Source organism: Malaya genurostris, chromosome 2, assembly GCF_030247185.1.
Source record: "Malaya genurostris strain Urasoe2022 chromosome 2, Malgen_1.1, whole genome shotgun sequence".
Lineage (NCBI taxonomy): Eukaryota > Metazoa > Arthropoda > Insecta > Diptera > Culicidae > Malaya > Malaya genurostris.
Genome location: NC_080571.1, coordinates 348034769 through 348059699, shown reverse-complemented (window position 1 = coordinate 348059699; position 24931 = coordinate 348034769). Strand labels below are relative to the sequence as shown.

At 39.2% G+C, this 24931-nt stretch overlaps 1 protein-coding gene across 3 annotated transcripts in view; it reads right to left on the bottom strand.

The window, feature by feature from the left end:
• LOC131432048 (protein nubbin-like) overlaps window positions 1-24931 on the bottom strand; it is a 330150-nt gene that overhangs the window by 282522 nt on the left and 22697 nt on the right. For 2 of the 3 annotated variants that reach the window (XM_058598088.1, XM_058598087.1), the window contains one exon: window positions 17165-17739. The exons of the other annotated variant lie outside the window; for it this stretch is intronic. In XM_058598088.1, the coding sequence (XP_058454071.1) occupies window positions 17165-17576 (412 nt within the window). In that variant the 5' untranslated portion in view covers window positions 17577-17739. The remainder of the gene's footprint in view (window positions 1-17164; window positions 17740-24931) is intronic. 3 annotated transcript variants of the gene reach the window in all.

Below are 24931 nucleotides of genomic sequence, written 5' to 3'. Positions count from 1 at the left end.
GTGCATTTTATCTCCTATAGTGTGCAAAATAACTGTCACTCGATGTCAATCGAACAAACAAACTTCCGATTTCTATCAAGTGATGAGTTATATTTGCACACGACTGTCGGACGACGGTGCATCAACACTCGGGGCTCGGTGCTATGCAATAGTGATTTGCATGCTCGCTCAGCTGCGCGCAGGTTTTCCGTTTTGCTTTCAAACATAATTAAAATATCGTTAGACCCCTGGCCCAAGACAGGCATCTTTCGTTTCTCAATGCTCAATGCTCGGCGTCGGCATATTTTTTAAATGTTTGCCGTTTTCCTATCCCCGTCAATATCTTTCTGCCGAGGTAAACAACAACAACAACAACAAAAAAACACGAAAGCGTCATGCAAAATCATGTTAATTAGCTCTCATTACATTTTGAAAATATTTTCGCAGAGCGAAAAAAAGAACGAAGGCGTAACCAACGAGCAGCAGCCTAGTTTAGCTTTCATAATGCGGCGATTCTCGTCCATCAGACAAGTGCAGTTAGTACAGTGTCAGTAAAACAATTTAAATAAAATGAATGAAAAATTGTAGAATTTGTTTTTTTTTTGTTTGTTTCCCCTGCTTGGTTGGTGCCTTCTGTAAGTACCGGCAGTTTTTTTTTTCGCTTTTCATTCCTGGCAATCAGCGAGTCGTCATTGCCAGCAGGTAGAGAGCCGGTAGCTAAACAAATAATTAGCAGAAATTCAACCGAATCGTTTGTGATCGGTGAGAAAGGCAGTTGCAACGCTGCGATCCGAATAGTGATAATTTGCATAGAATTAAAGCTCATTTCCAGAAATGTTTTGCTTCAATTTGTTTGTTTTTTTTTGCCGCGAATCTACAGCTCGAATTAACGCGCCTCACTTTGCATGTCATTATACTGAGCCAAACTGAATGAAAAACAAGGGCAGAGGGAGGGGGGAATTGGAAATGACCCGGTGATAATTACAGTCCTGCAAACGTCGCAGTCTGTACTCCTCCATCACTGGGAACTGATAGCGATCTCGTGATGTCCCATAATTATGACCAAATGCGACTCAAAGGGACCCATTTTTTGTTTGTCATGAGGAAAAATAAACCAAAGAAAGAAAGTGGTTCGTTTGAGATCGTGTGTTTCGATCGTGTTTCAAAAATTTAAATAAAACAGTTTGAGGTTGCTCGTTAACATATATCTACCCCTCGGTGCCATCATCATTGGGGAAGAGAAATTACAATTAACACCATATACTCATTTATGAACCCCGGTCTTTACCCTATAATTAACGAGTTTGTCATCAGAGTGGCACAGATCCGTTCACGTAGCAAGCCATGACCTGCGCCATCTCTACTGGTATTAGCGAAATTAGGAAATTTTTGCTCAGTCGAACGAAATTTCCCACCGATTTTCGACCTTCGACGCTATTCGACCTCGACCGTGGATGGAACAATGGCCAATGTCTCGGGACGCTGAAAACGAAATGTGCCAGGAAACAAAAAAAAACCAACGCAACGACCAGTGGACAGCCGGACAAGATAAAGAATTGTGTGACACATAAAAAAAATAATTGCTTGTACTATTTGACAATTTTCATTCCTATTTTCTCACTTCCCGCGCCGTTTATCATTGTCGTTTTTAAAAACACATAAAATTTGTCACAGTCGCGTTAGTTGGTTCCTCTTGGCTGACACGGGCCAGTCAACAGGAATAAGAGTTTCGAGGAACATTCATCGCGATTGACATCGTTTTGGCTATAAGCATGGTTGTTATAAACCTTTTTTTCTTTATGGATTATTACTACGATGCAGACTTCTTGCGTCAGAACATCTTTAGTCTATTATTAGTAGTGTTTTTGAGTGCTTTAGAACACCTATGCGTTATGTCATGCCTTTGCGGACCTCGTTCCTTCAGTGTTCGGCCGAAACGCATCAGTTGAGTTTTATATCGAGTCTCAGTTATGGTTTAATATCTCTGGATTATTAGTTTAGAATGTAGTTTTTTATCAAAACTAGTATAGTATTCAATGGCGATGGCGAAATATTTTGTATTTAAAGGATTGGTTGAGGAAGGAAATGATATCTCAAAAGATATCCTGATTGACATCCATGTATCGAGTCATTTTCATACATCCTCGAAAGGTTGCAAGTTTTGCTCAGCCAGTGCGCGCCGCATCGATGAAAGGAGACGATAATTAAAGCATGCATGAACTGGTGAACAAAGCGGGTGGTGTAAAAGTTACCAATCATGAGCAAAAATTGATTCTTACACTCACTCAAAAAAATCCACACGTTAATCTTATGAGAAAAAACACGTAGATTCCAAAAAATTGCTTTGTCATCGAAGTTTACGTGATGTTCTTAACAACCATCGGATCATGATTGAATATAAAATGAACCATATGTCAGAATTATTGCTGTTGTCACATATTTCTTATGTTCATTTTGTGCTCGCAATATGGCGTCTGTTGAACAACCTCGATTAAACAACATAGGCCACATCCTTTTTGACATTTCTACGGTATTTATCACAGTGATTTTAGGGTAAATAATTGCTCGTTAGTTTTATCGACAGTTATGAAGTCTAGCTAATTTCCATTATACTTTCAGATCTAATATTAGTACCTAGCAGAAGTAAAATTAATAAGCAAATGTACCATTTATTGAGTTTACGAGACCCTCAACAACTTATATGCATGACCAATTGGTATTGAGCGTATTCTGTGCACAAAAAATACGAAACTGAAACCCAATTCAATATTTTTTTTCTACAGTGGAGTTCCAAAGGCAAAACCTCTCAGGGCCGGTGAAAGAGGTGGGTACGGTGGGTAGTGCTACCCACCCGAAAATTACAAAGGTGGGTAATTACCCACCTGGAGTTTCCAGCGAAAAGCAATGGTAATAAGAGTATTATTTAGACCAGTAAGAATATTTTTCTGTAACACGGAATAATAAATAAAATCAAAATTATAAAATACGAGTAGTCAAGGTAGAGTAAGGATGTGAAGATATATAACAGTAAGGTAAGAGAACATAAGCAAGCAGAAGTCTTTTAGTAACTCAACATTCGCCTTCTAGTAGAGAAGTTGAGCTTAAGTATTTCATCAATGCAAATAAAACAGTACTCAACCGTCGACTTACGCTCGTTCGATGTTACCGTAGAGTAGGAAAACAACTTTTCTTACTTATTGAATGAATTATCTAAGGCCTCAAAATATGCTTCAGTTGCGACGATGACTCTCTCATTCGAGCCAATTATTTTTCTTTGGAGTATCTGTTTGAGATCAGCAAAGGACAAGTAGTCGCTGGGACAAGGTTATTGAGAATATGGTGGATGAAGAAACAGATCGGAAGCCAACTCGTTCAATTTGGCCATTGTTTTCATTGACTTGTGGCACGGTGCATTGTCTTGGTTAAAGGTAATGGTTTCATCCTCGTATGAGACTGTTTATTCGATTTCGCTCTTTAAACGCATCAATAATTCAATAATCCTCGACCATCTAAAAACTGACGCTATGATTGCTCCGGCTACCTGTTGCGTTTTTGGATGGCTTTCTCCGTCTGAATGCGGATATAACCTCGAAGAAAAATTTTGGTTCCATGTTTCGTCCATTGTTTCATACCAACGCAACACAACGCAAGAAATCCTTTTTATTGCGACTAAACAGCGCCAAACGGCGCTCTGGATCGTTGATGCATTGTTGCTTTTGTTCTACTGTGAGCGAACATGGCACCCATTTGGAAAATACCATTTTCATGCTCAGATTTTCGCGTAAGATCGTAAAATCAACACCTCTAATCTCAGCACATCTAATCTCGCGAGCTTTGATTTTGCGTTCATCCAACACGGTTGTCAAAAAACTTGCCTAATTTTTTTCCGTCTGGATGATGAAAAACCAGAAATCTTAGTTTTTAATGGATCCGACTGCGAGTAACATTTCTAGACCAATTGCTGAGTGCTGGGCTAGCGCGGCTTTCCTTTTAAGAAGCAAAGTTTTATCAATACAAGGAATTTATTATTTCTTTTTTTTTTCGTAAATTAATAAGTAACGTCACTTATATGTCGGTAGTTTTAGTATGTACCACAAACACGATGAAAATTCAACACATGTCATCTGAAGGTTGGTACTTTCGAAAAATGAGGTTTGTTTAACATCACAAACGTCATCTTTGGGTCATTCCCGGAACTTTTTGAACAATGTGTTACGCACCTCAGCGGCTGAATTGTTTATGGATTTGTTTCGTGCGCCGTGCGATACCCGTGCGATACACATTTGGATCGAAAATCAACTGTTTCTTCGTATTCGAGAACATTCTTGATGACCTCGATCATGAGTTGGCGGTTCAATGCATAGGGCGCTGGTCTTATGAGCCAGTTGTCGTATGTTCAAGTCCCGATCTGGAAGGATTCTTAGTGTCAGTAGGATCGTAGCACCAGCCATGCAATGGTTCTGTACGCTTATGAGTCGGGTGCGAAGTCTGTTGAAAAAGAACCTCAAATAGTTCTCCAAAAGGAATGTAATACCAAGGCATTGGTTTCCGATTATGGAGAACTGGATGAACGAGTCCAGCTCCTTCTATCAGTGATTTTAAAACTAGTCAATAGTTTTATGTTGTATTCATTGTTTAAATGCGCAATTTTGTTTCAGAACAACATACCGAACATACTTTAGATTTCGAGTTCACGCGTCTCATGCAAAGTTATACCGAAACAAAATTTTGTTAAAAAATTGACTTTCTCATTTCTACTTATACATTAATTCTTCGAAATAATGGGTCGTACCCCCCGTACGAAAAATTACCCACCTGAGCTTAACATGTTTCACCGGCCCTGAAACCTCTAGATTGTGTTTCAGCACATCAAGCTTCTAAAAGTGGTTTAACGAAATCATATCTTGAACTACTAGTTCCAGCTGAATGCATTCCTTAGAGGGAACAATGTTTTACAGTAGAATTTAAATGAATTTCGTATAAATTTCACAAAATTATTCAATAGAATCTACGGAAAAAGTCTCATAGATATTACGTAATGCAAATGTGGACTAAGAGTTTATAAGTTCATTCTTTCACGTAAGTATCACAAGAAAAGTTCTATGGATAAAAATCACATACGTTTTCACGTAGCATTGAAGTGAGGATTTTTCTGAGTGCTACTTTGGCTGAATGTGAAGAAGTGCCGCCATGCTGCAGAATTTGTTTATTCAACTATTTATTTAACTAATATACATAATGAACTGACAGAATATGGTCCTAATGATGATTTCTAAGTATATTTAAAAAGTACGGGTGTGTAATGTCAGAGACATAACTGGATGTCGTGAATACGAATAAAACTGACACGATTTCTTTTTACTTTCGAATTCGAGTTGATTGTGGGAATTGTGAAACTTTTCCCCTTTTCACTAAGGAGTGTATCAAAAACAAGCTATTCACAAATTTTTCTTTCAAATTATGATAAAAATCGGTGTTTTATTCAAACTAAAAATTGATCCTTTATCGTACGAGGTTAAACTTGAGCATAATGAAAACCGGATGAAATTACAGTTATTCCTTCACGAATTTTCGATCGTTTGATCGAACGCTCTTCATCAAGTTCCGGACAAGTGTTGCATCGCATTTTTTGGGCCAAATTTTGTTTGAACTCCTGCATGTTCCCAGCTGCCTTACCAGTCTTCTTGAAGACCCTCTTCACGATTGCCCAGTAACGTTTGATGGGTCGAAGCTGAGGGCAATTTGGTGGATTGATATTTTTTCCAACGAAATTTATACCCTTTTCCGCAAGCCAATTGAGAGTGATTTTGGCATAGTGAGCTGATGCTAAATCCAGTCAAACCAGTGAAGGTGTACTATGCTTCTTATATAAATATTATATCTATATCTTATATTTATAGTTCCGGTAGTGTAAAAAATAGTTGACTTCAAATTACAGGAACATATTGCTTGCCATACCAGTACCTTTAGACCGAATTTCTCCACTTGAATCGACCTGTCCGTATAAAAAAAAAAAAAAACAAGCGAGCAGTAGAGAGACTTCAAACAGTAGATATCTGTGAAGTGCTTAGCAGTTCTCATTACAAATCCCAGGCAACGTGAAGCTTTTGCAAGAATGTACAAAATATGTTGCTTGTAGTTCAGTTGTACGAAAAGAAAAACCCCAAGATCCTTGGCACATGTGACTCTATCTATCGTGGATCCTCGGAGACAATAGTCGAAACGCATAGGTGTTCTTTTCCGTGTGAACGTGATAATCGAGAATTTACTGATATTTAATGTCATTCGGTTAATCTCGCACCACTCCGAAAAAATTTCGTATTGACTCTGGAGGGAAATGGCATCCTCTGTTGTCTTAATAATTTCAAATAACTTAAGATCGTCGACAAAAGATAATCGTGGAACTCTCAGTAAAAAGTTCACGTCATTGAAATACAGGAGGAAAATTAGTGGTCCGAGATGACTGCCTTGTGGAATACCAGAAAAAGCAAAAAATTCATTTGATACATTATCATCGATCTTAACCGCCAACCGTCGATTGCAGAGATACAATTCAGTCCACTGAAGAATAAAGGAACCGAAGCCCAGTCGGTCCAGCTTGGCGACAGTAATTGTTCGGATTTTCGGACAAAACAATCCTTATAGCAGCCCTATTTCATTAGCGGCAGCTTAAAGCTGTAAAAATTGTTTATTTGAAATATATTCTTCATTTTATGCCAATATGCTTACATATTTTGTTTCTCCTATCTTCTCACGTGTTTCCTGAGGAAAGCAGCGAGTCGATGTCACTATTATCTGTGACAAAGTACTATTCCAACTAAGATTTTATATGTAAATAACAATCAGAATAATTCATTTAATACATTTCAATAGTTTAAACTAACCTTCAAGGATTTCAACGAATAGTAACACAAATCTTGTGCCACGTAAAAAAGGTGTGCTCCGAAAGCTCTCCTGTATCCAATATAACTTGCCAATGTACGAATTGAAATAAAATCTAACTAATTTTCTTGACTGACAGTTCTCTTCGCATCTGTCGACTGACAGTTCTCTCCCGACTTAGCCGAGGGGATCTCCGCAGCTAACGTCTACCCAGTGTTATTTGTCGCGGGCGTCGTTTTCGCAACAGTAATAATGTGATTTATTTTATCAAAAGCAGCGGAAAGGTCCATAACTTAGACGACAAAGTAATTCAAAGTACACTAAACAGGGTACGAACATAATAGAACATGGGGAATCGAAAGCAAAAAACGTTCTTCTTTTTACGTAACTCTTTTTACGAACCAAATTCCAAATAACGTAAACTTTTTGTACGAACCTACTTCGTAAAAAGAGGTTTTGGCATACATTAAAGGCGAATTCCGACTCACTACAATATGGGTATTTTTGGAGCGGGTATAAAGAGAAGATTTCGGAAAATGATGTTCGGCTGCTCGGCCATCCATGGAAGTTGTCCATCAATGTCAACTTCCCTCTCTGAGCAGCCTAGATAGCCGTGTAGTGTCGGTAGCGGTTTCCCAACTGGCTAAGAATAACGCTACGGTCCACCTGTACCGGTGGTATAAGTCCACCAAACAGGTAAGCCGTGTGGCATCCGGCGGAATTATTTTTTACCAAGAATTGATCCACTGGTTTCCTGTTCCATGTCGTAAAATGCCACAAAAATAGGAACTCCTAAGTCAAGGTGTATTTCCGTGCCGATGGCTGAATGGCTGCAGGAGGTTAAACATTGCAGTCGTGAACGGAATATCTTGGGTTTTTCCTCAAGGTGGTGTACTATCCCCACTTTCATGGAACCTAGTCACTGATAGTTTGTTAAGGAAACTTAATAACCTCGGATTTCCGACTTATGGTTTTGCCGACGATTATCATATATTGATGACCGGTATAAGCATTAACACTCTCTTTGATTTAATGCAACAAGCCCTGCGATCTGTTGAACAATGGTGTTGTCAGGTTGGATTATCTGTAAATCCGGGTAAAACATCAATGGTGCTTTTCACTCATCGTAGGATAATTACAGGAGCTCGTCCGTTGCAGTTCTTTGGTTCAGGGGTCACTGTGGTCGATCAAGTTAAATACGTCGGGGTTATTCTTGACTCAAAACTGAATTGGTCTGCTCACATTGACTTCAGGATTGAAAGAGCTTGCATGGCTTTCGGCCAATGCAGACGAGCTTTTGTAAAATCGTGGGGACTCAAACCCAGATATATTCATTGGATCTACACAACTATTGTTAGACCAATTTTAGCATATGGATGTCTTGTATGGTGGCAGAAAAGAGAAGTCGCGACAGTTCAGTCAAAGCTAAATCATCTCCAAAGGATGGTCCTAATGGCGATGACAGGAGCATTCACGACAACTCCTACTGCTGCTCTAGAGGCGCTACTGTGCATTAAACCACTACATGTGTTCCTAAAACAAGAAGCATTATCTTGTGCATATCGTCTTAAGGTTACAGGGCTTTGGAACAGTAACCCATTAGATTATGCTACCAGCCACACTCGCTTGTGGTCTCAAATGGTTACGTGGGATGAGTATTTACTCGCTCCTAGTGACCTAACTCTCACATGCAGTTTTCCTTTCAAAACATTCAATGTGAGCTATCCTTTTCGTGAGGAATGGTTGTCTGGTTGTCTGGAACGACAACTTGATGAACACATAGTTTGTTATACGGACGGTTCTCTGTTGAATGGTCGTGCTGGTGCTTGTGTCTACTGTCGTGAAATGAGGCTGGAACAGTCTCATTCACTTGGTAGATACTGTACTGTGTTCCAAGCAGAAATCTACGCAATTCTGTGTGGAGTACAATCGGCACTTCAGCAGAGGATCTGTGGTAAACGAATTTATTTTTGTTCCGACAGTCAGGCAGCCTTTATGGCACTCAGTTCGAATGACTCACGGTCGAATCTAGTGATCGCATGTCAAACTCAAATTGAAGAACTCAGCATTTCAAATGCTGTTTACTTCTTATGGGTACCCGGCCATTCTGGTATTACTGGAAATGAATGGGCTGATGAGTTGGCTAGAGCTGGTGCAACGAATGATTTCGTTGGTCCTGAACCAGCTTTACCACTTTCAACTAGTTGGATAAAGCACAAGATTCGTTCTTGGGCTGCATCCAAACATGCCAGCTACTGGCGCAGCTTGCAAACTTGCGCTCAGACAAAAGCATTTCTACCAGATTTAAATCTGAAAATGTCAAAGTGTCTACTGCGTTTCTCCAAGCATCATTGCAGTATTCTGGTCAGAGCTCTGACTGGACATTGCAAACTCAATTATCACATGGCTACTATTCAACGTGCTGAGTATTATTCGTGTGATTTGTGTGAATGCGATTATGGTACTTCATATCATCTGATATGTAACTGTCCCGCATTGACGCAGCTACGTATCCGGGTTTTTGGTTCTCCATACATGGTTGAGTCTGTGTATGCGGAGCTACAATTAAAGGATATTCTCTCGTTTCTCACCCAATGTGGTAAGGAGCTATAGTCAGAAGGGTTCATCGTTCTTCCTGGAGAGAATGAATCCCTTCTGTATTCACCTTAAATAGGGTTTGGCAGATTGTTTGGCATCCTTTATGGGGTACCGAATTTACTTCTGCTCGTACATACTGCGAATCGTTTTGCATTCTTCCGGGAGCGCAGAATGGTGTCGCTTTTGTAAGATCTCTAAATCCTCTCGGGGGTTGGAGGTTAAATTAAAAACAGACTGTTCGGGACCTCGGGACTGCTTCCATTAAATGTGATCCCCAGAAGATTGTTCAGCACCCCTTAGGGGTGCAGAATTTACTTCTGCTTTTATGTGTTTTTGAGTCGTCAATTTTTCCCATTCTCCTAATCCAACCCTTACCATTTCCTTTCAATCCTTCCCTCGGGAAAATGATGCTAAACACAAACTGAGGGCAAGGCACAAATCTCGAAATATCAAGGGAACGTGCCATTTGAGCCAATTTGTTCTGATTCCTGATACCTCATTTTACGTAACTCTTTTTACGAACCAAATCCCAAATAACGTAAACTTTTTGTACACACCTACTTCGTAAAAAGAGGTTTTGGCATACATTGAAGGCGAATTCCGACTCACAACAATATGGATATTTTAGGAACGGGTTTAAAGAGAAGATTTCGTATAATGATGTTTGAGATATTTTGGAAATCCAAGATGGCGACTTCCGGTTTGTTGATACTCCTCGAAAACCTTTGCAATATGGGTATTTTCGGAACGGAATTTATGAGTAGATGTCGGAAAATGATGTTTGAGGTGGTTCTGAAATTCAAGATGGCGACTTCCGGTTTATCGATATTCCTTAAAACCCCTTAAAATAAAGAAATTTCCAAAACATATTGGACATTAATAAACGATGTCTGTCAAAATTCAATGAGGTGACTTCCGGTATAGTGTTTTCAAGGAATAACAAATTAAAGGAATACGGCAAAAACTTTCAAGAAGATACTAATAAACCGATAGTCACTGTTTTGCTTTTCAAAACCACCTGAAATATCGTTTTCCGACGTCTACTTTTCAATCTCGTTCCGAAAGTACCCATATTGTAAGGGTTTTCAAAGAATATCAAGACATAACATAATTTGGAAATCTCTAAAAGTGCCGGACCTGATGAGATTCATATTTATGAAGAATTTAGCATTAGATCATACAACACTTTTGTTCTGGCTTTTTGATAGTTCGCTTCAGTCTGGAGTTGAGTTTACAATGTCCAGTCTGGACCCTAACCGCTACGGACAAGGCAAATCACCTTTAAGGGCTGAGGCCAGTAGGTCGCGTAAAACCACATGGGTCGCTGTGCAAAATGGCTCCCGATGTGGCCGGGTTGCCAAGAAAGTTTTGATATTTTCGGTTACAAGTTTGACTGCATCACATAAAGTCCAAGAAAGCTACCGCTTGTTTGGCGCTTTCTCATATTTCGTTACGTTATCAAGGAACTAAAATGGCGCCGCCATAGAAATCGACTTACCTTCACTAAAATCACTTTCACTTCATTGTTTATCGCGACAACATATACGTTTATATGCACTAATCGCATCTAAATTAAATTTTCTAGACATTGTCAGGGTAGATTGCATGCTTTTGAAGGCGAGATATTAAATGAACAAGTTGAAAGTTGTCGTTTTCAGCTATGTAATTCTTCCTTCAGAAAAAATACTTTCCCGACCGCTAAATTCAATGAATCATTCTGATTTTCACAGAATAATCTAAACTAATTTTCCAAGAGATTGTCAGTTGCGTTTTTTGATATTCGTAGCCGTTTCTAAGAAAATCAGATTTGAAGCGTGAAAATAGCCTTCTAAAACGCTCTAAAACACACTGGCCTCAGCCCTTAAGCTCCTTATACAGATTTCAGCAAAGCATTCGATCGTACTGACTTACCCAAGCTTACACTTGGTATAACAAAAGTCTTCTCCAGCTAGATGTGTAAAAATGTAGTTGGATAACATTCAGTAAGAAACGAAACACACCCGACTTGAGTCTCAATCTAGGAAATCAAACTGCTCCAAGGTGCGAAAGAATAATGGTTTTAGGAAAATTAATAGATTCTAAAGTGACTTTTGTTGAACATAATACAATACAATCATGAATAGAGCCAATAACATTCTTGGATCCATAGAAGGATTAATCATGGGAAGATCGAAAAGAATCAGTACAAAAACAATTTTTATTAAAGGTATTCAAACATTCAAAGAACGCTGAGCCTTTTCAATGCTCACTTTAGTCTAAACTCAAGTTTTACATTCCATCTAGGCATTTAAGAAATCGAAATATCCTTATTAAGGAGCTTTCGTTTGTTTACTTGTTTGTGCGGTTTTAATTCTGCGTTTTCAAAATGTCGCGTATTGAAAAGGATATGAATATTAAGGTTCTGGACACATGGCTAAGTGAGAAGGGTATTACTATGCGAAAATTGGCGAAGCGGTTTGGAATTCATCATGCCAGTGTTAAAACCATTATTAATAAGTTTGGGGAACACTATTCTTTGGATGAGCTACCAGGAAGAGGCAGAAAACCCGGTTCTTCCAACCCGAAAATCTCGAAATAAAGTGTCGAACAGAAGAAGCGAGCAGCAACAAGGGCCCGGAAATTGTATTCGCGTCTTTTGCAGTGTCCGGATGCGTGCAATTTGATGGACGATGAGACTTATGTAAAGGAGGACTCAAAAACCCTTCCAGGTCCACAATACTTTACTGTGGTCGTTGGGGACGATGTGAGCAATGCAGGGTCGATTCAAGTGGAGAAATTCGGTCGAAAGGTACTGGTATGGCAAGCAATATGTTCCTGTGGTTTAAAGTCAACCATTTTTTACACTACCGGAACTAATAAAACAGAAATCTATCGATCTGAGTGTCTCCAGAAGAGATTGCTGCCTTTATATAAAAAGCATAGTACACCTCCACTGTTTTGGTCGGATTTGGCGTCGGCTCACTATGCCAAAACCACTCTCAACTGGCTTGCGGAAAAGGGTATAAGTTTCGTTGAGAAAAATATCAATCCACCAAATTGACTTGATGAAGAGCGTTCGATCAAAAGTTCGAAAATTTGTGAAGGAATAACTCTAATTAGTAACAATTTAGTTTGAATAAAATATCGTTTTTCATCACAATTTGAAAGAAAAATTTGTGGATAGCTTATTTTCGATACACTCCTTACAAACCTTCAGCGAACCAAGTATGCAAAAAACCGGTTTAGTCCACCTAGTGGTGTAATGATGCCTTTCTCATATCAATCAAAATATCATATAAAGGGTGATTTTTTAAGAGCTTGAGAACTTTTTTAAACAATAAAACGCATAAAATTTGCAAAATCTCATCGGTTCTTTATTTTAAACGTTAGATTGGTACATGACATTTACTTTTTGAAGATAATTTCATTTAAATGTTGACCGCGGCTGCGTCTTAGGTGGTCCATTCGGAAAGTCCAATTTTGGGCAACTTTTTCGAGCATTTCGGCCGGAATAGCCCGAATTTCTTCGGAAATGTTGTCTTCCAAAGCTGGAATAGTTACTGGCTTATTTCTGTAGACTTTAGACTTGACGTAGCCCCACAAAAAATAGTCTAAAGGCGTCAAATCGCATGATCTTGGTGGCCAACTTACCGGTCCATTTCTTGAGATGAATTGTTCTCCGAAGTTTTCCCTCAAAATGGCCATAGAATCGCGAGCTGTGTGGCATGTAGCGCCATCTTGTTGAAACCACATGTCAACCAAGTTCAGTTCTTCCATTTTGGCAACAAAAAGTTTGTTAGCATCGAACGATAGCGATCGCCATTCACTGTAACGTTGCGTCCAACAGCATCTTTGAAAAAATACGGTCCAATGATTCCACCAGCGTACAAACCACACCAAACAGTGCATTTTTCGGGATGCATGGGCAGTTCTTGAACGGCTTCTGGTTGCTCTTCACTCCAAATGCGGCAATTTTGCTTATTTACGTAGCCATTCAACCAGAAATGAGCCTCATCGCTGAACAAAATTTGTCGATAAAAAAGCGGATTTTCCGAATGGACCACCTAAGACGCAGCCGCGGTCAACATTTAAATGAAATTATCTTCAAAAAGTAAATGTCATGTACCAATCTAACGTTTAAAATAAAGAACCGATGAGATTTTGCAAATTTTATGCGTTTTATTGTTTAAAAAAGTTCTCAAGCTCTTAAAAAATCACCCTGTATAATACTGTGGTATTCTTCAAAATTATTTTTCTTCGATTCTTAAAAGAATAATCGAAATAGATTTGTTTGACCGTCTACTGATAAAAACTATCAATTGGAAAAGATTTGAGGTCCATTTAGAAAACTTTTTACGGTTTTTCGCTCTTTTCAGTGATGGTATAAAATTTTTAACACACTTTACTTTATATTACCGGATCCGGAAATCGGATCCGCATGAAATTCAGGAATTACGTATGGGACCACAGGACCTTTCATTTGAACCTAAGTTTGTGAAAATCGGTCGCGCCATCTATGAGGGAAGTTAGAACACATATTTTCATTTTTTTGCACATTTTACCCCATGAAGTTAGGGCAAAAAACGTTACATACACACATACACACACACACAAACACACACACAGACATTTTGCGTACTCGACGAACTGAGTCGAATGGTATATGACACTCGGCCCTCCGGGCCTCGGTTCAAACGTCGGTTTTCACAGTGATTGCATAACCTTTCTATATGAGAAAGGCAAAAAAAAAATTTTCTTCGATTCTTAAAAGAATAACCGAAATCGGTTTGTTTGACCGTCTACTGATAAAAACCATCAAATTGGAGAAGATTTGAGGTCGATTTAGAAAATTTTTTAAGGTTTTTCCTCATTTTCAGCGATGGTGTACAATTTTTAACACATTTTACCCTATATTTCCGGACTCGGAAGTCGGATCCGGATGAAATTCAGGAATTACATATGGGACCACAGGACCTTTCATTTGAACTTGAGTTTGTGAAAATCTGTCGCGCCAACTATGAGAAAAGTTGAAAGTTCAAATTGAACTGCCGAGTTTAGCACTAAGCAGTTCAATTTGAACTGCTCTGCACTGATGAGTCAAAGACGAAACGTAAAAATAATGAAAACGGTTATGTGCCCTAGCACAAAATTTGGCTAACCCCTAAATGACCATACCTGCATCGGCCAGAAATAGTCGAAAACACGTTTTCGTTCGGCACGTCAGAAAAGACATTGCACTTCGTTGCAAAACAAAAAGTGTTCTGTAAATAGCAGAAACTTTACGTCTGCTTAGCGGTTCAAATTGAACTGCCGAGTTTAGCACTAAGCAGTTCAATTTGAACTGCTCTGCACTGATGAGTCAAAGACGAAACGTAAAAATAATGTTTAGTGAAATCAAAACTATATTTACTCACATGTAACATTATGACATTTACTTAAATTCATACATTATACCCTAACCGCTATGGACACGGCAAATCGCCTTTAAGGGCTGAGGCCAGTAGGTCGCGTAAAACCACATGGGTCGCTGTGCAAAATGCCTCCCGATGTGGCCGGGTTGCCAAGGAAGTTTTGATATTTTCGGTTACAAGTTTGACTGCATCACATAAAGTCCAAGAAAGCTACCGCTTGTTTGGCGCTTTCTCATATTTCGTTACGTTACCGGGGAACTAAAATGGCGCCGCCATAGAAATCGACTTACCTTCACAAAAATAACTTTCAATTCATTTTTATCGCGACAACACTTATGTTTTTATGCACTAGTCGCATCTAAATCAAATTATCTAGACATTGTCAAGATAGAATTTTCAGGCATGCCTTTGAAGGCGAGATGTTGAACAAGTTGAAAGTTGTCGTTTTCAGCTATGCAATTCTTCCTTCAGAAGAAAGACTTTCCCGACCGCTAAAGTCAATGAATCATTCTGTAATTTTCACTAATTTTCTAAGAGATTGTCAGTTGTGTTTTTTGACATTCGTCACCGTTTCTGAGAAAATCAGATTTGAAGTGTGAAAATAGCCCTCTAAAACGCCTTAAAACACACTGGCCTCAGCCCTTAAGCTCCTTATACAGATTTCAGCAAAGCATTCGATCGTACTGACTTACCCAAGCTTATGTTCCATTTACAAAAGATGGGATTCTTGACAGGTCTTTTAAAAGGGTTGAAATCTTATCAAACAAATCGTCAACAAATTGTACAATTCTGGGGTAAAAAAACCGAGCCCCCCATTCACGTCAGTTTCGGGTTCCTCCCTAAGATCTCATTTAGGCCCACATTTATTCATCTTATTCGTTAACGACATTTTCTATATTCTTGAAAAACATTTTTTCCAGAAATAGAGAAAAATGAGGATGCCAGGAAATTTTACCGAGAAGAATTTTTTTTCCATTTACCCCTGGTGTAACAAAAGTCTGCTCCAGTTAAATGTGAAAAAATGTAGTTGAATAACATTGCTCTTCCATCCTATGATGCCATGGATATTCAAATTTTCAAAGAATGCAGAAAATTTGTTTGTAATTTGTTCATTTGTAAATGACATTGTCTTGAATCGCACAGACATTTTTTTTAAATCTATTCGTTGAGGTAATAAAATATAATCCAACTTCTTCTGAATCATATATTATTTAGTGATCTACACTAAAAAGAATCATTGTAATAAATACTTCCATTGAATATAATTTCAAGGACCTAAGACACAATTTTCATTTCCGACAATTCCAGAAGTCTCAATTAAAATATACAAGTAAAAAATCCACACCAAAAGCCTTACATTAACAATAAAAAACCGTATAATATATGCACCCCTTTGATCAGTTCCCCACCGACATCCAAAATCCCCGAGTCGCTTCCCGCTAGCCCAACCAGTTTTGGAGTAGTTTAGTTTTACTGTCCCCTTCAAGTAGTGATTGTTGGATCATGTCAACAACAGTGTGGTCACCGCCTAACTACGCGGGTCACAGCTTACTACGATTAGAGCTACGTCTACTGTCAAACACGGTGAAAAAAAAATATGATTACCCCCGATACAATTTAATAAAATAAACGATTTCCCTTTTTCCCTTGCCGAAGAGCTAAAGTCAGTTCGTCGCAAAGATTGTCGTCTTTGCCACACTTGAGCTGTGGAGTTGATTGAATGCGTCGTCCGGAGCCCAACCGGGACCGGAATTTGTTAAATAAATCATAGACTTCACCCCTTTCTTGAGAGTTTTTTACCCTTCTTGATCGCAAAAAAAAAAAACACTTATGCTCCTGGCAACCCTCGTCGTTTTTTTTTTGTTTTGTATGTCACATGCCTAACCGTCTATGCTGTGATGACAACCACCGCACGCGACAAAAAAGGCAAGGCATCCTGTGGGATGCGGTGGGAAAATAAGCTCGAGTGACGGAATCCGAAAGGGTTACCCTCTACAAGCGAAACAAATCGTTTGGGCCTCTTCTCTACTAGTCTAACAGTAGGGAACGAGTTTAGAACGATTATTTGATTGACTTAATGATGATTTATAAGATGTTTATGGTTCTTTGGAATCTTCTTTCACCTTGACGGTTGCCCCTTTCTTTCGATCGGACGGCGGCACTCGTTTAGAGAGAAATAAATAGGATTTCGATTAGGATCAGCAGCACTCGTCACGTGTCATCTAACAGAGCCCAGAGAGAGAGAGAAAGGAAAAGATCTTGTTCTGACAGCATCTTGGCCAAAGATAACGAATCAAAAAGTTGTTGACAATTACCTTGCTCCTCCGGTTTCTCGTAGGGCGGGGATTCATCTGCCGCCGTGCTTCCACCACCTCCTCCTCCTCCGACTCCACCAGTGCCACTCGCGTAAAACTGTCGATACAGCGGATGTCGGGTTGCTGAGTTTGCTTTGAATTTAGACATGGTGAAATCCAGCGCCTGCTGATCCACGATTACGGTGGGTGGCGAACCAGATTCTCCCGGAAACGTTGTCGTCGGTGGTTCTATTTTGGTAAATTGGACACGACCTGCCGATGGCGGCTTTCGAGCTTTTAGCGGCGACAGTGACGGCGGCGGCTGCAACTGCTGCTTCTGCTGCTGCTGGAATGATGACTGATAAAAGTACTGATTGAGCTGGTGGTCTAGTACCACTCCGTGCGCATTTCCCTGGGCGACCAAAAGCGGCATAATCAACCGGAATTGCAGATGCTAGGGTTGATTTGGGTCGCCTGTTTTGAACGCTGCTGTCGAGTCGATTCGTCTCGTCTAAATCAGCATGTTTTTAGATCGATGGCAAGCTGATTTTCATAACAAAAACAACGACTGATTTAGTTTACTGGGCGACGATTCCCTGAAATTTATATAGGAACTACATCAACGAATTTGATTACGAGAGCATTTAAATCAAATATTTCAATATACTATGAAAAACATAATATGGTGATCTATCTCGAGACTACTATTTTTTGTGTGTCCACTGAGTCGGTCAGCTGTTCCGTTCCCCACCAAAAAGGACTAATCAATCGAAACTTTTACTCTTTTCCACCCTCTTTTCCGTGCTTCCCAACGAGTTTGTCCAACTTTCTTCCGTTCACCTTAACGAAATCTGTCGTGAGCACAATGCGTAAATTCGAACCATCGAAATCTACACGTCACGAGTTACGAACGGACGGTCGGACGAAGGATGGTATCGTCACCGGAGCACCCGGTCTGGCTAACTATGTATGGTCCTGTCGAATGTTGCACGTGTAGACGAGACAACGAAACCAAAAATAAAAAAAAAGAAAAAGAAAAAGTAAAACGAGAAACTCCACTCACTATCCGAAAATCCGAGCGCCACACTACCAACCGTAAGCCGACGGTAGTTCGAACCAAAAAAGGGGAAGGAAACATCATCATTATGCGTCGTGTGGTCGCGCGCTTTGTCGTTGGCGGATACAAACAACCGGCGGCACCCGACAGCATCCCCAAAGTTCACACCGAGAGTCAGTCCATACTTGGGCGCTTGCCGATATTCACTCAACCGCGGCTTTTCCGAACCGCAGTCGAGACACACACAGCATGCGGTGATAATCGAAGCAAAGAAGGGCTGACGTTGCCGACTGTAAATAGCCGCCGGAGTTTGGCCCGTTTTCGTCGCTTGCTGTGATGCTTTCCCACACATCAGAACGGTATTCGTTTTTCTAAACAGGTATCGTAGTTTATTCGATTTTTCTGTTGTTGTTGTAGCAAGCTTCGAAAAATTCACCGAAAGTCAATTGCGACACTTGCGTCTGCGCAAAGTACTTTCTTATCGCTAATCAGATTTACATATCGTTTGCCAGTTCATGTTTACAAAACGGTCGTTTGTCAAATACGAACCAGTTCGTATCGATAAAATATTGACGCATTTCTTATCAAACGGGGAACCGAAAAAAAAACACACACACATCAAGTTCTTCGGAAGCACTTTGCCCCGAGCGTTTACCCGACTCACTTGCTCACTCGTTCGTCATTGGCATAATTTGCACCTGGCATGGCACTAGAGTCATGCTCTCAGAATTGTACGTTTGTGGTTTGGTAATAATCATATACCTTTCGGTTACGGTTTCCTTCGTTTTGTGTGTGTTTGACCGCGGTCGGCTTGTTAGCTGTCACGGTTTGTTTGGTTTGCACTCCTTCTGATCGACGGTTTTTTTGTTGTTGTTGTGTGATGGTATTTGAATGCCGTGTTCCAATGATTATTGATGGTTGTTTTCCCATTTATCAACAGCAACATTATTTTGTCGTTTAATTATGAGAACTTGTTGGTCCGCTTTCTATCGGGCCATTGATCAAGCCCGTCCAGTTAGTATCAGTTTAGTATCGTTCAAATCCTGGTTGTTGGTAAACTCACAACGATACAGTCGATGCACCCAAAATTTACGTTTACATACACGTTTTCTAAGTTACCTTCTTTCAGGTAATCTTTTTTTACGAACCAAATCCCAAATGACGTAAGAAGAGGTTTTTGCATAAAATGAGAACGATTTCCTGGTATTTGATATCCACTACTATACAGATATTTTTGAAACGGAGTTGAAGAGTGGATTCCGAAAATCAGAATAAACCTAAAGTCGCCATCTTGGATTTCGAAATGACCCCAAAATTTTTTTCAGAAATCAGTTTTTCAAATCCATTTCGAAAGTATCCATATGATTCAATTTTTATTCATTCACTGCATTTTTAACGAACCAACTCGACTTACGAACCTCCGTTTAGTTCGTAAATGGAGGTTTCGGTGCAGACTACAATCCGTTCCTGTTCTTGGAATATTATGTTCTATAAAGAGTTGGATGCAATTCAATTCGGTAAAGACAATAATAATGTGCACTATGTGGAGCATGAAAACATCAAGTACAACATTCCAGTATATATGGAAGATAGTGCTATAGAAGTGCGTGTGCATGATCTTCACTCAAGCGTCACCGATTCCTATATTCGCAAAACTATGTCCCAATACGAAGAGATTCTCTCTATCGAAAAAGAAAAGAATTTTTTCCCCGGTATTCTAAATGGCGTACGTTTGTTACGCATGCGCTTGAGGAGGCCTATACCTTCTTATGTGACATTCGGTCAGGATACAAGAATACCGTGCAAATCACTTGTTACCTATGACAATCAGATGGCCACATGTCAATTTTGCCAAAAAGCTGTTCACTACGGTAAGACATGTGATAAACCGGACAAGGAGACAACTATACCAAAGGACAACGGTGCTTCCTTCACATCAACCCCAAGCAACCCCAGTACACCTGTGACAGCCACCAACAACAGTGAAGTAGAACAAAGTACACCAGCGGCAGTTAACAGCTTACCATCCAACCAGCAATTGCAACCAATGTACAACAAGCTGCATCTACAGCAACTAGCAACGAAAAGAAGACGGAAATCAACAACAATATCACCGATGCGGCAATGGATAACGAGACGAAACACGAACGAAGTGCCCCTCAATTCTCGCAGGAGGAAAATGGAAGCTCCTCTCCCCCTAGAAAAAGGGTGACAACGAGATCCAATACCAAAAAAAATCTTTTATTTAAAAACTCAGCTAAATCGGCCACGTAAAGCTTGTACGCAAATAGGCCTGAATAAAATATCTTTTGAATAAAAAAAAAAATCTTAATGTCAGGATTGTTATGGTGAAAAAACAGTTTTACTGTCTAAATAAAAATTTTGTGTTGTATTTGCATGAAACTTTGACTGAGCCATTACCATTTATTTACATATCATCTGCAGGACAGTCTCGCCGGCAACCTTAACGGCCCTTTTGTTCAACCATATATCTTTATCTCTGCATTGCTGAAGCATCCCAAGTCCCATTTTCAACCTTTCTCAGCTTCCTTTTAACGATGGCACAATATTTATCGATTGTGTTCGCCGTGTGTTCTGTCTGCAGCTACGGAGTATTTCGTCCACTGTGACAAAAAGCTTACCAAATCAGAAGTATTCTGGATTATTCGCTTTTTCCCGTAGCATAAGTTCATACACTCGTCTTTTGTTGAGTTTTATTTTTTTTTTGCTTTGAATATAATCATAGTTGGGTTAACGTAAATTAAATAAAAGGTCGCGTTTTTTTTTCAATTTTTTTGCAAAAAATGATTCTTCAAGTTCCATTCGATTTTAGTATAAATAACATAAAAAATCTAACTACATTTATACGCAAAATCATCTAGGACCATCTGAGTTTATTTTGCGACTATGGAAATCCGTAAGAGATATTCCAAGGTTCAAGAGATATTTGGAATATTGTCCTTAGAGACTGCACTGTGCCACAGCAATGACTACAACGGCTAATATCTATTTTTTGTTTACTGTTCATATTTTTAGAGCTACACGTTGCTTATTTGTCTATTTATAGCTGTTTCAGGTATGTTCTCAGAAATTCAAGAACTTAAATGAAAACCGGTCTTAAGATCTACGCGTAAATTAAGTTCGCGTAAATTGAGGTTTTAGTGTACAAACTAAAATTTAACTGCAGTTTTGAACCCAGTTTCAACGTTTTGGAACTGAACATCGAATCAGTTTTTAACCTGATTTTTCTAACAGACTTGCTCAAACTCCTGTTTCTAAGTGCGTAACCAAAACAGTCTCGGAAAAGGTGTTTGATAGATGAAAATACCCTGTGTCAATTTCAGTTTTCTCAAGCGAAAATGACTTTAGTATTCAGAAAAGAAGAGTAAACAAACGCTTCAAAAATTTCTGTACCTTTGAGAAATAGGACATTACGTTCATTGGAAAAATAGTATTTATTACCATTGTTTCCAAGTTATACAGGGTTTTCCGAAAAAAGGTGCAATTTTGAATAACCAGTTATTTAGACGGGTGCCGCTTTTTAGTTGTAATTCTTTGACATTTGACAAGTCCAAACTACGTAATTAATAAAAATGGAACGACAAACGCTTCAATTAACGCATTGACACTATTAAAGTTCACTATAAAAATGGTGAAAATTTTACAGCGACGGATCCGGAATTCCATCGAGAAATCTTATCTTCATTTCCATCTCGATGGCTATGTCAACAGGCAAAATTGTTGTAACTGGGGCTCGGAAAACCCAAGATTCATTGTTGAGAAGCATTTCCATACTCAACGTGTAACAGTTGGGTCTTACTCTCCGAAAATGAGACTGGAGCAACAGCTACTGTCAATGATGATTAACGATTTTTTTACGAAACTTCCGATCATTTACGGGAATAGTTTCCGGACCTCGAAGAAGAATTTTACTTTTGGGCACCGAGATCTTGCGACTTCTTTCTTTTGGGGCCACAAGTAAGATAACGCCTACAACCCAAGCGTCGTTTCAGGACCTCAAAGATGGAATTTGTGAAGCTATTGAGAACAAACCGCGATTTGGTGATGGATAATCTCATGAAAAGGTTATGGTCCTGTAATCTGGAGCTAATATGGTATGCACTTTATCACTAGCAAATTTATTTATTTATTTCAGAGTTTAAAGATGGAATGTACATCTATAGATATCATCATCATCCACGTCTTTATTTTTATACGCACAATAGATTTTCTACATCCATTTTCATAAAATTAGATTTAAATTTAAGGCCTTGTGATTAGCATGAAAATTTTCAAACCATCGGTAGATGTTCTAGCGGAGTGAATATGAGGAGCAGGAACTTCAGCATGCAAAATGCTAGAAATATCTTTTTATTTGATCACATTATTTCAGCAGCAGAATCCTGTCATTAATTCGTTAAAAACTACAAGAATCAGCCCCATGGGGTTGTTCGAGCCATGGATGTGGAACAAGGCAACCAAAATTTCTAATGATCTACAATCAAAAAGTTCAATCACTCCGAACCAACACCGAACATCATTAAATTTTGTCTTGATTTGCATTTGTTTTATAACCGACGGATTTGCACCATTATCCCAAATGTATGCAATTATATCTTTGTACATACTTGCGATTTCGATAATTAAACTTCTCTTCGCCAAGCTTGTGTTCAAGTTTTTTATGCAAGCAGTTTTTTTAACGTTAGGGTGAAGCCAGAGTGGGCGCGACACGCGACGCGAAGCGATGTGATGCGACCAATTATGTTCTGTATTTCGTTCATTTGTTTACAGCAAAAAATCAACATGTATTTCAGAGTAAACACGAGGCGTTGCATAGTGACAAGCGATTTTCGGTGCGACAACCAACGAAGCAGTACGTGCACAGTTTTTCATGCGATTAACGAGCGACCAAAGGTTATTAAATTATTTTTCGTTATGGCGGAAGAAGATACTTTTATTGATATCAAAGCTCTAATCGAAGCAGTTTTAACGGAATGCGCAAGTGTTGGAAAGAGATTTATTATTATATTAAAAGTTCCTGGCATGTGCAATCAATGAAACTGCAATGAGTTTTGAAAATATTTCGAGTTATCTCGATGGAAAAAGTTTATACAAGTTACTATAAATGTTTAGTTGAAAATGTTAAGAAGGTGACTTTATTTCAACAGGCATTTTACGCCATCAAACATATCCATAAAAATCTTCGAGGAATATAAAGTCTCCTGTATATTACAACGATAAAGACATGATTGATACCGTCGAAGAAAGGTCATTTGAAATGGCATTTAGCCAGATTAAAATATTCAAACTAGTCAAGTTGCTCTTCTATTCCGCCTCTCAGCAAGAAAGTGGAAGAGAACTCCGATTAGAATATCGGCACAACTTCTGGAAATAGAACTTTGCATTGTCATTGTCGCATGAGAAATATTTGCATTCTGCAAAAAAAAGCTACAACTTCGGATAGAGCTGCAGTGATAGATCAGAATGTTCCTTACAATTTATAGGAATATAATTTTAAATCATATTTTTTTGTTACTACTGTCCCTTTGACACTCGCTACTATTTCTCATCGGAAAACTTTCGCGTTACGCATCGCGTCGCGTGTCGCGCCCACTCTGGCTTCACCCTTAAGTTTCTCTACCATTCTGCGATTTCGGTTGAAGCGATAAACTATTTCTCATTATCAATCGAGTTCATCTAATATAAATTAGAAATTAATCTTAAGCACTCAAAATTTATCCAGGGGTAGTTGTCAATTTCTCATGAGGAAACGACTTAACATGGAATTCCGAGCTTGCATGACACAAGATCAGAGCACACCAATTAAAGGACTATTCACACATTTCAGTTCCGTGGCGGCTCAGTGAAAGTGCCTTCAGTGCGCCGTCAGTGTTCTTTTTTCATCGGAACCCTTCCGTTCCGTTTCCGTCCTGTTTCCGTTCCGGCACAGCCAATGCAATGACGTACCGACTTCAGTGAAAATAAAAAATATCGGTGACGACGAATTTGAGTTTGCCGGACGGACGCTACACTGACGGCGAGCTGCACTGAAACGGCACGGTGCCGGATAGGTGTGAATGCGCGCATAGAAAACGAATGAAATAATATCAGTATCCGTGCACGGTGTCGTGCCGGCACTGAACCGGACCGGATATGTGTGAATAGTCCTTAAGGTCTGAGGCCAGTGTGTTTTAGGACGTTTTAAAGGACTATTTTCACGCTTCAAATCTGTTTTTTCTCAGAAACGGTGACGAATATCAAAAAACCCAACTGACAATCTCTTACAAAATTAGTTTAGATTATTCTGTGAAAATTTCAGAATTATTGTTTGACTTTAGCGGTCGGGAAAGTCTTTTTTCTGAAGGAAGAATTGCATAGCTGAACACGGCAACTTTCTACTTGTTCATTGAATATCTCGCCTTCAAAAGCATGGATCAAAAATTTATCTCGACAATGTCTAGATAATTTAGTTTAGATGCGACTAATGCATAAAAACATATATGTTGTCGCGATAAACATTAGGTGAATGTTATTTTTGTAAAGGTAAGTCCATTGCTATGGCGGTAACATTTTTTTCTGCTCTTGTAACGTAACGAAACATGAGAGAGAAATAAAATCGGCTCAGCAGGGCTGCCAAACAAGCAGTAGCTTTATTGGATTTTATGTGATCTAGTCAAACTTGTAACTGAAAATATCAATACTTTCTTGGCCACTCGGCCACATCGAGAGTC